The sequence below is a fragment of the Salvelinus namaycush genome, chromosome 33 (genome assembly GCF_016432855.1).
Source record: "Salvelinus namaycush isolate Seneca chromosome 33, SaNama_1.0, whole genome shotgun sequence".
Lineage (NCBI taxonomy): Eukaryota > Metazoa > Chordata > Actinopteri > Salmoniformes > Salmonidae > Salvelinus > Salvelinus namaycush.
In genome coordinates this window covers 36,126,710-36,139,479 of record NC_052339.1, presented here as the reverse complement: position 1 = coordinate 36,139,479, position 12,770 = coordinate 36,126,710, and the positions used below count along the sequence as shown (strand labels likewise).

General features: G+C 46.9%; 1 protein-coding gene across 2 annotated transcripts in view; it reads left to right on the top strand.

The window, feature by feature from the left end:
• Positions 1-12,770, top strand: part of plod2 (procollagen-lysine, 2-oxoglutarate 5-dioxygenase 2) — a 150,181-nt gene that overhangs the window by 125,997 nt on the left and 11,414 nt on the right. The window contains exons 12-17 of one of the 2 annotated variants that reach the window (XM_038972867.1): positions 2,146-2,271; positions 3,238-3,379; positions 5,904-5,966; positions 10,147-10,260; positions 10,663-10,728; positions 11,008-11,112. In XM_038972867.1, the coding sequence (XP_038828795.1) occupies positions 2,146-2,271; positions 3,238-3,379; positions 5,904-5,966; positions 10,147-10,260; positions 10,663-10,728; positions 11,008-11,112 (616 nt within the window). The remainder of the gene's footprint in view (positions 1-2,145; positions 2,272-3,237; positions 3,380-5,903; positions 5,967-10,146; positions 10,261-10,662; positions 10,729-11,007; positions 11,113-12,770) is intronic. The other variant, XM_038972868.1, reaches the window with a different exon arrangement.

Genomic DNA, 12,770 nt, shown 5'->3' with positions numbered 1-12,770 from the left:
TAGGGCCCAGCGGTAGGGTCCAGCGGTAGGATCCAGCGGTAGGGTCCAGCGGTAAGGACCAGCGGTAGGGTCCAGCGGTAGGGACCAGCGGTAGGGTCCAACGGTAGGATTAAGCGGTAGGGTCCAGCGGTAGGGACCAGCGGTAGGGACCAGCGGTAGGGACCAGCGGTAGGGACCAGCGGTAGGGTCCAGCGGTAAGGACCAGCGGTAGAGACCAGCAGGTAGGGTCCAGCGGTAGGGACCAGCGGTTTTGACCAGCGGTAGGGACAAGCGGTAGGGTCCAGCGGTAGGGACCAGCGGTAGGGTGCAGCGGTAGAGACCAGCGGTAGGGTCCAGCGGTAGGGTCCAGCGGTAAGGACCAGCGGTAGGTTCCAGCGGTAGGTTCCAGCGGTAGGGTCCAGCGGTAGGGTCCAGCGGTAGGGTCCAGCGGATGGGACCAGCGGTAGGGTCCAGCGGTAGAGATCAGCGGTAGAGATCAGCGGTAGGGACCAGCGGTAGGGTCCAGCGGTAGAGACCAGCGGTAGGGTCCAGCGGTAGGGTCCAGCGGTAAGGACCAGCGGTAGGGTCCATCGGTAGAGACCAGCGGTAGGGTCCAGCGGTAGGGTCCAGCGGATGGGACCAGCGGATGGGACCAGCGGTAGGGACCAGCGGTAGGGACCAGCGGTAGGGACCAGCGGTAGGGTCCAGCGGTAGGGTCCAGCGGTAGAGACCAGCGGTAAGGACCAGCGGTAGGATTAAGCGGTAGAGTCCAGCGGTAGGGTCCAGCGGTAGAGACCAGCGGTAAGGACCAGCGGTAGGGTCCATCGGTAGAGACCAGCGGTAGGGTCCAGCGGATGGGACCAGCGGTAGGGACCAGCGGTAGGGACCAGCGGTAGGGACCAGCGGTAGGGTCCAGCGGTAGGGTCCAGCGGTAGAGACCAGCGGTAAGGACCAGCGGTAGAGACCAGCGGTAGGATTAAGCGGTAGAGTCCAGCGGTAGGGTCTCTACTGCTGTCTGTGAGTTCAGGCCCTGCTGAATTCATTATAGTATAAGCTAACATTATGTTATGTCTGGTCTACTGTAATTTGACCCAGTGAGGTTCTGCTCTAGCAATTCCCACTTGGCAGCAGTCCTCCTGGTTCACTTTGGGAGTTGAGTCTGAGATGCAGGATGTTTGGATGTTTGTTACATCCTTAAGACACCCAGTTTTACGACATCCTGTTTGACAGAATTACACACTCTCTCTCTCTCTTTCTCTCTCTCTCTCATGCTCTCTCTGTCTCTCTCTCTCTCGTTCTCTCTCTTTCTCGTTCTCTCTCTCTCTCGTTCTCTCTCTCGCTCTCTCTCTCTCGTGCTCTCTCTCTCTGTCTCTCTCTCTCTCTCTTGCTCTCTCTCTCGTTCTCTCCCTCTCTCTCTCTCTCTCTCGCTCTCTCTCTCGTTCTCTCCCTCTCTCTCTCTCTCATGCTCTCTCTCGTGGTCTCTCTTGTGCGCTTTCTCTTTCTCCTTTGTCTCGCTTTCTCGCTCTCTCTCAATTTCAAGTCATTATTCAATTTAAAATACTTTATTGACATGGCAAGTTAAATGACTTACATTGTCAAAGTATACATATAACAAAAATAGTGGGAACAACAGCAATAATAATAGTAGTAGTGGACATGTGATTACCATTAACAACAACTACAACAACAATATTAATGAGAACAACAATACATTAAAGCAACAGTAGTAGACCAGTGTCAACATGACTGAGAAGACACATGACCTGGTAGTAGACCAGTGTCAACATGACTGAGAAGACACATGACCTGGTAGTAGACCAGTGTCAACATGACTGAGAAGACACATGACCTGGTAGTAGACCAGTGTCAACACGACTGAGAAGACACATGACCTGGTAGTAGACCAGTGTCAACATGACTGAGAAGACACATGACCTGGTATGAAAGACAAAACTAAAAAGGAAATATTATCCACATTACATTGTACTTTTCACTGGCTGTCCCTCAGCTTGTGGCAAGAGGACACATATTTGGCCGCCAAAACTGCACATTTAGGCTTTTCACTCAATAAATTTTACTTTTTTTCTTAATCTTTTACAGTTTCAAATTCTTTGTACTGAATGATAGTGACAGTCTCTCTCTTTCTTCTTCTCTCCTTTTCTGCAGGAAAATAATTGGTCCTCTTGTCACTCGTCACGGCAAGTTGTGGTCCAACTTCTGGGGAGCGCTGAGTCTGGACGGATACTACGCCCGTTCTGAAGACTACATCGACATCGTGCAGAGCAAGCGCACGTGAGTGCCCTGTCCTCAACCAATGGGGTCGGGTTCTTCCCTATAAACTATCCTTTCGTACGTCTTCGTATGTATAAATCAGCTTTCGGCTTATTTGTGAATTCCTGAGTATTACTCACTCACTGATCGGTTTCAGGGAAGCCACAGTGTCAGACACAGGAGGCTGGTGGCACCTTAATTGGGGAGGACGTGGCTCGTGGCAATGGCTGGAGGAGCAGAATGAGTGAAATGGTATCAAACACACGGTTTCTATTGGTTTGATGCCGTTGGCTCCGTTCCAGCCGTTATGATGAGCCGTCTTCCTCTTCAGCAGCCTCCTGTGATGTAATAAGACTTTCAGGAACGCTGCTCGTTGGTCCACTGGCAGAGCCGGGGATTATGGGTCGTGTATGAATAGTTGTGTGTAAAAAAATATATATATAAACCTGCAGGAGGATCATTTGTGATGATCTCATTGCTTCACAGCCACCAGACAAAAAAGAGGTAGAATGAATAACATGTGTTTCCTGCATCCAACTGTCTGCCAAGGATCCCACCGAGACATGTCTTTCCAAACCCCATCCAGGATCAGGTTCCCTGGTCATGCAGCACATGGTTAATATAGTGCAGCTATAAGAATCATGGTCAGCAGTTAAGTTCTGAGATGTTTGGATGTTTTTTTACATCACCGAGACAAAGCAGTATATATGATGGCTGACTGTCTGGGAAATGATACTGTGTCTCTCTCCCCCTCTTTGTGTGTGTCTCTCTCTCTCTCCCTGTCTCGCTCTCCCTCTGTGTCTCCTTGTCTCTTTGTCTCTCTCTGTCTCTCTCTCTCTGTGTCTCTGTGTTTCCCTCTCTCTCTCTCTCTCTCTCTCTCTCTCTGTATCTCTCTCTCTCTCTCTCTCTCTGTGTGTCTGTCTCTTTCTCCCCCCCTCTCTCTTTCTCCCCCCCTCTCGCTGTCTCTGTCCTTCTCTCCTTGCTCAGGGGCGTATGGAACATTCCCTACATGGCTCATATATACTTGATAAAGGGAGAAGTCCTGAGAAACGAGCTGAAGGAGAGGAAACATTTTGTTTTGGAGAAACTGGATCCTGACATGGCTCTCTGTAAACACGCTAGAGAATTGGTAAGACCGCTCAGATACCGCCTGAGTTATTACGTGTCTCAGTATAAGAACTAGAATGATCTAGATCTAGCAGCGACTGCATTGACAGTCATACACTGGTTAGATTAGAAACATACAGGACATCTGTTTTATCTAAGGCAGAATACGAGGACGTTTGGAGGAAGTTTAATGGCCCACTGCCTTCGCCTCTTCCTCTGTGTCCATAGACACATAATGCAGACTTACATTAGGTTAGGTTAGGTTAGGTTAGGTTAGGTTAGGTTAGGTTAGGTTAGGTTAGGTCATGTTATGTTATGTTATGTTAGGTTAGGTTAGCTTATGTTCAATTAATTTAGATTATGTTAGTTTATGTTCAATTAATTTAGATTATGTTAGCTTATGTTAAATTAGTTTAGCTTATGTTAGCTTATGTTCAATTAGTTTAGTTTATGTTAGCTTATGTTAAATTAGTTTAGCTTATGTTAGCTTATGTTAGCTTATGTTAGCTTAGGTTAGTTTATGTTAGGTTAGGTTAGCTTATGTTAGCTTATGTTATGTTAGGTTATCTTATGTTAGGTTAGGTTAGCTGATGTTATCTTATGTTAGGTTATGTTATCTTATGTTATGTTAGGTTAGGTTAGCTGATGTTATCTTATGTTAGGTTATGTTATCTTATGTTATGTTAGGTTAGGTTAGCTGATGTTATCTTATGTTATCTTATGCTATATGTACAGTATCTCCCCTGAGTATACAAAACATTAAGAACACCTTCCTAATATTGAGTTGGACCCCCTCCCCCTTTGGCCCTCAGAACAGCCTCAATTCATCAGGTCATGGACTCTACAAGGTGTCTAAAGCGTTCCACAGGGATGCTGGTCCATGTTGACTCCAATGCTTCCCACAGTTGTGTCAAGTTGACTGGATGTCCTTTGGGTGGTGGACCATTCTTGATACACACATGAAACTGTTGAGTGTGAAAAACCCAGCAGCGTTGCAGTTCTTGACACACTCAAACCGGTGCTCCTGGCACCTACTACCGTACCCCGTTCAAGGGCACTTCAATATTGTGTCTTGCCCGTTCACCCTCTGAATGACACACATACACAATCCATGTCTCAATTGACTCAAGGCTTAAAAATCCATCTTTAACCTGTTTCCTCCCCTTCATCTACACTGATTGAAGTGGATTTAACAAGTGACATCAATAAGGGATCATAGTTTTCTCCTGGATTGAACTGGTCAGTCTGTCATGGAAAGAGCAGGTGTTCTTAATGTTTTGTATACTCAGTGTATCTGTATCTGAATGCTAAAGTCTCCAGAGAGCAAAGACCGGTATTCTGTAATGTCTCTGTGTCTCATTGTGCTGTGGTATCCTGTACACAGTATGTTTCCATGAGCTGTCTGTCTCTGTCTGTCTGTCTGTCTGTCTGTCTGTCTGTCTGTCTGTCTCCATGTGCTGTCTGTCTGTCTCCATGTGCTGTCTGTCTGTCTGTCTTCATGTGCTGTCTGTCTGTCTCCATGTGCTGTCTGTCTGTCTGTCTGTCTCCATGTGCTGTCTGTCTGTCTGTCTGTCTGTCTCCACGTGATGTCTGTCTGTCTGTCTGTCTGTCTGTCTGTCTGTCTGTCTGTCTGTCCATGTGCTGTCTCTGTCTGTCTGTCTTCCTTAAGGCATGATCTTGTCTGTTTACAACAGCCTCTGTGGTGCGTTCAGATTCAGGGCTCTCCTCTCCTCTCCTCTCCTCTCCTCTCCTCTCCTCTCCCAGTCTCCCTCTCCCCTCTCCTCCCCTCTCCTGTCTTCTCTCCTCTCCTGTCTTCTCTCGGTCTCCCTCTCCTCCCCTCTCTTCTCCTGTCCTCTCTCGGTCTCCCTCTCCTCTCCTCTCTCCCTCTCCTCTCCCTCTCCTCTCTCCTCCCCTCTCCTCTCCTGTCCTCTCTCGGTCTCCCTTTCCTCTCGTCCGCTCCCAGTCTCCCTCCCCTCTCCCCTCCTCTCTCCTCTCCTCTCCTGTCCTCTCTCGGTCTCCCTCCCCTCTCCCCTCCTCTCCTGTCCTCTCTCAGTCTCCCTCCCCTCTCCCCTCCTCTCTCCTCTCCTCTCCTGTCCTCTCTCTGTCTCCCTCCTCCTCTCCTCTCCTGTTCTCTCCTCTCCTCTGTCATGTGACCATTTCCAACCAATGGCAATGTCTGGCTGTCTTCTAAACTGTATTTTGTTACTTCCCTTGTCCCTGTAGATTTGGTCTATATTGTCTGTCTGTGCTTTATGTCATCAGGTCACGTGTCACCCCATGCTAACACGTACTACCACAGAGCTCTGCTCTGAGTGTATGCATCTCCGCATCGCTTCACTCTGTCCCAGCATGCAACACTTACTAAGATAATAACTACCAAAACAGCAGCTTCGGAGGGAGTCTTGGTCTTCCTCATGCAGCTCACGTCCTCTCCTTCCCATGCGTCCTCCTCCTGTATGTTACATCTTACCTACCTGTCTATCTAGCTCTCTCTCTGACAAAACGCACCGTTACACCATTTACAAGGTGTTTTTCCTCCCTTTTAGACCAATCACAGAGAAAAAGACTCCCCCAACCCGGAAACATTCCATATGCTCAGAGTCCCAAAGGTTTTTAACAGCTTTTATTATTCTACTTTGTATAAATAACCATTTCCAACGGGTTGATATCGTAGAACCTATGTCCAGCCCATCGTAGAACCTATATCCAGCCCATCGTAGAACCTATATCCAGCCCATCGTAGAACATATGTCCAGCCCATCGTAGAACATATATCCAGCCCATCGTAGAACCTATGTCCAGCCCATCGTAGAACCTATGTCCAGCCCATCGTAGAACCTATGTCCAGCCCATCGTAGAACCTATGTCCAGCCCATCGTAGAACCTATGTCCAGCCCATGAAGGGGTGTCCACATAGTTTTATATATAGTGTATCAGTCTGTGAGAGCTATAGTCACGGAGCTATAGTAGTAACGGAGCTATGGTAGTAACGGAGCTATGGTAACGGAGCTATGGTAACGGAGCTATGGTAACGGAGCTATGGTAACGGAGCTATAGTAACGGAGCTATAGTAACGGAGCTATAGTAACGGAGCTATGGTGACGGAGCTATGGTAACGGAGCTATGGTAACGGAGCTATAGTAACGGAGCTATGGTAACGGAGCTATGGTAACGAGGCTATGGTAACGGAGCTATAGTAACGGAGCAATAGTAACAGAGCTATAGTAACGGAGCTATAGTAGTCACGGAGCTATAGTAGTCACGGAGCTATAGTAGTCACGGAGCTATAGTAACAGAGCTATAGTAACAGAGCTATAGTAACAGAGCTATAGTAACGGATCTATAGTGACGGAGCTATAGTAGTAACGGAGCTATAGTCACGGAGCTATAGTAGTAACGGAGCTATAGTAACGGAGCAATAGTCACGGAGCTATAGTAACGGAGCTATAGTCACAGAGCTATGGTAACGGAGCTATAGTCACAGAGCTATGGTAACGGAGCTATAGTAATGGAGCTATGGTAACGGAGCTATGGTAACGGAGCTATAGTAACGGAGCTATAGTAACGGAGCAATCGTCACGGAGCTATAGTAACGGAGCTATAGTCACAGAGCTATGGTAACGGAGCTATAGTCACAGAGCTATGGTAACGGAGCTATGGTAACGGAGCTATGGTAACGGAGCTATAGTAACGGAGCTATAGTCACAGAGCTATGGTAACGGAGCTATAGTCACAGAGCTATGGTAACGGAGCTATGGTAACGGAGCTATAGTAACGGAGCTATAGTAACAGAGTTATAGTAACACAGCTATAGTAACGGAGCTATAGTGACGGAGCTATAGTAACGGAGCAATAGTCACGGAGCTATAGTGACGGAGCTATAGTCACAGAGCTATGGTAACGGAGCTATCGTCACAGAGCTATGGTAACGGAGCTATAGTAACGGAGCTATGGTAACGGAGCTATGGTAACGGAGCTATGGTAACGGAGCTATAGTCACAGAGCTATGGTAACAGAGTAACGGAGCTATAGTAACGGAGCTATAGTAACGGAGCTATAGTAACGGAGCTATGGTAACGGAGCTATAGTAACGGAGCTATGGTAACGGAGCTATGGTAACGGAGCTATAGTAACGGAGCTATAGTAACGGAGCAATAGTAACAGAGCTATAGTAACGGAGCTATAGTGACGGAGCTATAGTAGTCACGGAGCTATAGTAGTCACGGAGCTATAGTAACAGAGCTATAGTAACGGAGCTATAGTAACAGAGCTATAGTAACGGAGCTATAGTAACGGAGCTATAGTGACGGAGCTATAGTAGTAACGGAGCTATAGTCACGAAGCTATTGTAGTAACGGAGCTATAGTAACGGAGCTATAGTAATGGAGCAATAGTCACGGAGCAATAGTCACGGAGCTATAGTCACAGAGCTATGGTAACTGAGCTATAGTCACAGAGCTATGGTAACGGAGCTATAGTAACGGAGCTATAGTAACGGAGCTATAGTAACGAACGGAGCTATGGTAACGGAGCTATGGTAACGGAGCTATAGTAACGGAGCTATGGTAACGGAGCTATAGTAACGGAGCTATAGTAACGGAGCAATAGTCACGGAGCTATAGTAACGGAGCTATAGTCACAGAGCTATAGTAACGGAGATATAGTAACGGAGCTATGGTAACGGAGCTATGGTAACGGAGCTATAGTAACGGAGCTATAGTCACAGAGCTATAGTCACAGAGCTATGGTAACGGAGCTATAGTCACAGAGCTATAGTCACAGAGCTATAGTCACAGAGCTATAGTAACGGAGATATGGTAACGGAGCTATGGTAACGGAGCTATGGTAACGGAGCTATAGTAACGGAGCTATAGTAACGGAGCTATAGTAACGGAGCTATAGTCACGGAGCTATAGTCACAGAGCTATAGTCACAGAGCTATAGTCACAGAGCTATAGTCACAGAGCTATAGTCACAGAGCTATAGTCACAGAGCTATAGTCACAGAGCTATAGTCACAGAGCTATAGTCTAGGTGCTATAGTAACGGAGCTATAGTAACGGAGCTATAGTAACGGAGCTATAGTCACGGAGCTATAGTCACAGAGCTATAGTCTAGGTGCTATAGTAACGGAGCTATAGTAACGGAGCTATAGTAACGGAGCTATAGTCACAGAGCTATAGTCTAGGTGCTATAGTAACGGAGCTATAGTCACAGAGCTATAGTAACGGAGCTATAGTCACAGAGCTATAGTCTAGGTGCTATAGTAAGGTTCCCAGCAGTCATGATGCTTATTCCCCTCCCCTCTTCAGATCTATATATGTGAGAAGCTTCTCTCCCTAAACCCATCCCCAACCCTCTGACCGTCTCACACTAGGCTAGCTGATCAGACCTAGACTATCAGGACTATCACCATCAGTACAAACTCCCTCCCAAAACCACTTCAATCATTATTTGGAGACATAATTCGCATTAGAAACAGATGTTCTGAGATCCCAAACGACCAAAACCTCTAATCTGTCAAGGGAAAAGACAGAAAGCCAAGTCTGAGAGTGGGTCCAGTTCAGCCGCGTCCCTCCACCTCCCCCCACAATGCAACGCCAGACGCCCTCCCTCCCTCCCCCTACCATGTCCCTCATCCTCCCTCCCCCTATCATGTCCCCTCCCTCCCCCTACCATGTCCCTCCTCCTCCCTCCCCCTACCATGTCCCCTCCCTCCCCCTACCATGTCCCTCCTCCTCCCTCCCCCTACCATGTCCCCTCCCTCCCCCTACCATGTCCCTCCTCCCTCCCTGCCATCCCTCTCTCCCTCTAAGATGTCCCCTTCCCTCCCCTACCATGTCCCCTCACTCCCTGTCCCTCCCTCCCTCTAAGATGTCCCTCCCTCCCCCTACCTTGTCCCCTCCCTCCCTGTTCCTCCCTCCCTCTAAGATGTCCCCTCCCTCCCCCTACCATGTCCCCTCCCTCCCCCTACCATGTCCCCTCCATCCCTGTCCCTCCCTCACTCCCTGCCCTCCCTCTAAGATGTCCCTCCCTCCCCCTACCATGTCCCCTCACTCCCTGTCCCTCCCTCCCTCTAAGATGTCCCTCCCTCCCCCTACCATGTCCCCTCCCTCCCCCTACCATGTCCCCTCCATCCCTGTCCCTCCCTCCCTCACTCCCTGCCCTCCCTCTAAGATGTCCCTCCCTCCCCCTACCTTGTCCCCTCCCTCCCTGCCCTCCCTCTAAGATGTCCCTCCCTCCCCCTACCTTGTCCCCTCCCCCCCTGCCCTCCCTCTAAGATGTCCCTCCCTCCCCCTACCTTGTCCCCTCCCCCCCTGCCCTCCCTCTAAGATGTCCCTCCCTCCCCCTACCTTGTCCCCTCCCCCCCTGCCCTCCCTCTAAGATGTCCCTCCCTCCCCCTACCTTGTCCCCTCCCCCCCTGCCCTCCCTCTAAGATGTCCCTCCCTCCCCCTACCTTGTCCCCTCCCCCCCTGCCCTCCCTCTAAGATGTCCCTCCCTCCCCCTACCTTGTCCCCTCCCCCCCTGCCCTCCCTCTAAGATGTCCCTCCCTCCCCCTACCTTGTCCCCTCCCTCCCTGTCCCTCTCCCCCATTAATATTCCAGTATTATTAATTGACATGTGGTTCTCGTTGTTTGGTTTACTTCATCAGGAAGCCAGGGGTTGTTCTAGTGATGTACATGTGTCAATCACTTTGTGAAAACAGTTGTAATCAACTAATGCAGATGTACTTCTACATAATGACTGAGTATTGTGGGATGGCTAATTTGACTTTCTCTGTCCGCTACAGGGAATGTTCATGTACATTACAAACCGTCATGACTTTGGACGGCTAATATCCACAGCGAACTTTAACACGTCACACTATAACAGTGATTTGTGGCAAATATTTGAAAATCCAATGGTAAGTCTTTATAACCTCCCTCCCTACTTTTTGTTTTCTTTTTAAATATGTTTTAATGTCATGAGATACGATAGCCATTTGTCTGTATTGTTTGTAGTAAATGGAAAAATTTGCTTGAAAAATTGAGTGAACTCTGCTTGGCTGATAAGGATCTGTGATTTACTGTGGATTCTGGGTTGTGTATGGTACCCGTCTGTCTGTCTGTCTGTCTGTCTGTCTGTCTGTCTGTCTGTCTGTCTGTCTGTCTGTCTGTCTGTCTGTCTGTCTGTCTGTCTGTCTGTCTCTCTCTCTCTCTCTCTCTCTCTCTCTCTCTCTCTCTCTCTCTCTCTCTCTCTCTCTCTCTCTCTCTCTCTCTCTCTCTCTCTCTCTCTATCTCTATCTCTCTATCTCTCTATGTACCAGGACTGGAAGGAGAAGTACATCCATCCCAACTACACACGCATCTTTACAGAGAACTACCTAGAAGAGGTGTGTGCGTACATGAGCTCATTCATATAGTGTGCACCTGGACAGACACAGTATAAGAGTGCTTAACCTTGTTTTTTCTGATCGTCTTTCAACAATACTTAATGTTTCTCCATGTAGATAGAGTAGCATAGACTAATGCTTCCTAACCTCATGAGTTTTTATAAGTTTGCGGGTTCCTGAGTTCATTGAAATTGTTGAAGTTGATAAATGTAGAGTGATTTGTCTTCTGATGTCTCATCCTTCTAAACGTATCTTTCTCTCTGTGTGTGTCTCCTCTAGCCGTGTCCAGATGTGTTCTGGTTCCCGGTCTTCACGGAGCGGGCCTGTGACGAGCTGGTGGAGGAGATGGAACACTACGGGACCTGGTCTGGAGGCAACCACGAGGTCAGAGGTCAAACACAGCACATACCATACCTTATTTATATAAACCCAGGCGGATCTGTTATTACACAAAGGGCTGGGATTCAATCCAAGGACCGTTATAAAACAGAGCGCTGGACAGCCGACAATGCATAAAGGCGATTTCCTCATCTGGTGTTCACGGGAGCATCCATTACCCTTAAAAGGTGTTGATAGCGCCCCTTGGATTGAATCCTGGCCATGTTGTTATTAATACTATTTTAATTAGCTAGGTAGATCTGACTTTAAAACAGTTTGTAATTAAAGGGTTTTGATATCTGTAATTAAAGGGTTATGATATCTGTAATTAAAGGGTTATGATATCTGTAATTAAAGGGTTATGATATCTGTAATTAAAGGGTTATGATATCTGTAATTAAAGGGTTATGATATCTGTAATTAAAGGGTTATGATATCTGTAATTAAAGGGTTATGATACCTGTAATTAAAGGGTTATGATATCTGTAATTAAAGGGTTATGATATCTGTAATTAAATGGTTATGATATCTGTAATTAAATGGTTATGATATCTGTAATTAAAGGGTTATGATATCTGTAATTAAATGGTTATGATATCTGTAATTAAAGGGTTTTGATACCTGTAATTAAAGGGTTTTTGATATCTGTAATTAAAGGGTTATGATATCTGTAATTAAAGGGTTTTGATATCTGTAATTAAAGGGTTTTGATACCTGTAATTAAAGGGTTTTTGATACCTGTAATTAAAGGGTTATGATACCTGTAATTAAAGGGTTATGATATCTGTAATTAAAGGGTTTTTGATACCTGTAATTAAAGGGTTTTTGATACCTGTAATTAAAGGGTTTTTGATACCTGTAATTAAAGGGTTTTTGATACCTGTAATTAAAGGGTTTTTGATACCTGTAATTAAAGGGTTTTTGATACCTGTAATTAAAGGGTTTTTGATACCTGTTTTAATTAATGTGGGTGGTTTTATGATGTGCTATATTAACTCATGTTCATAATACAGGTATGTGGTGCTGAGATACCTGGTGCCTCTGAGTCATGAGGTTGATCTCTGCCTAACGTAGCATAAAGGCCTCTGAGTCATGAGTCATGATCTCTGCCTAACGTAGCATAAAGGCCTCTGAGTCATGAGGTTGATCTCTGCCTAACGTAGCATAAAGGCCTCTGAGTCATGATCTCTGCCTAACGTAGCATAAAGGCCTCTGAGTCATGAGGTTGATCTCTGCCTAACGTAGCATAAAGGCCTCTGAGTCATGAGTCATGATCTCTGCCTAACGTAGCATAAAGGCCTCTGAGTCATGAGGTTGATCTCTGCCTAACGTAACATAAAGGCCTCTGAGTCATGAGGTTGATCTCTGCCTAACGTAGCATAAAGGCCTCTGAGTCATGAGGTTGATCTCTGCCTAACGTAACATAAAGGCCTCTGAGTCATGAGGTTGATCTCTGCCTAACGTAGCATAAAGGCCTCTGAGTCATGAGTCATGATCTCTGCCTAACGTAGCATAAAGGCCTCTGAGTCATGAGGTTGATCTCTGCCTAACGTAACATAAAGGCCTCTGAGTCATGAGGTTGATCTCTGCCTAACGTAGCATAAAGGCCTCTGAGTCATGAGGTTGATCTCTGCCTAACGTAGCATAAAGGCCTCTGAGTCATG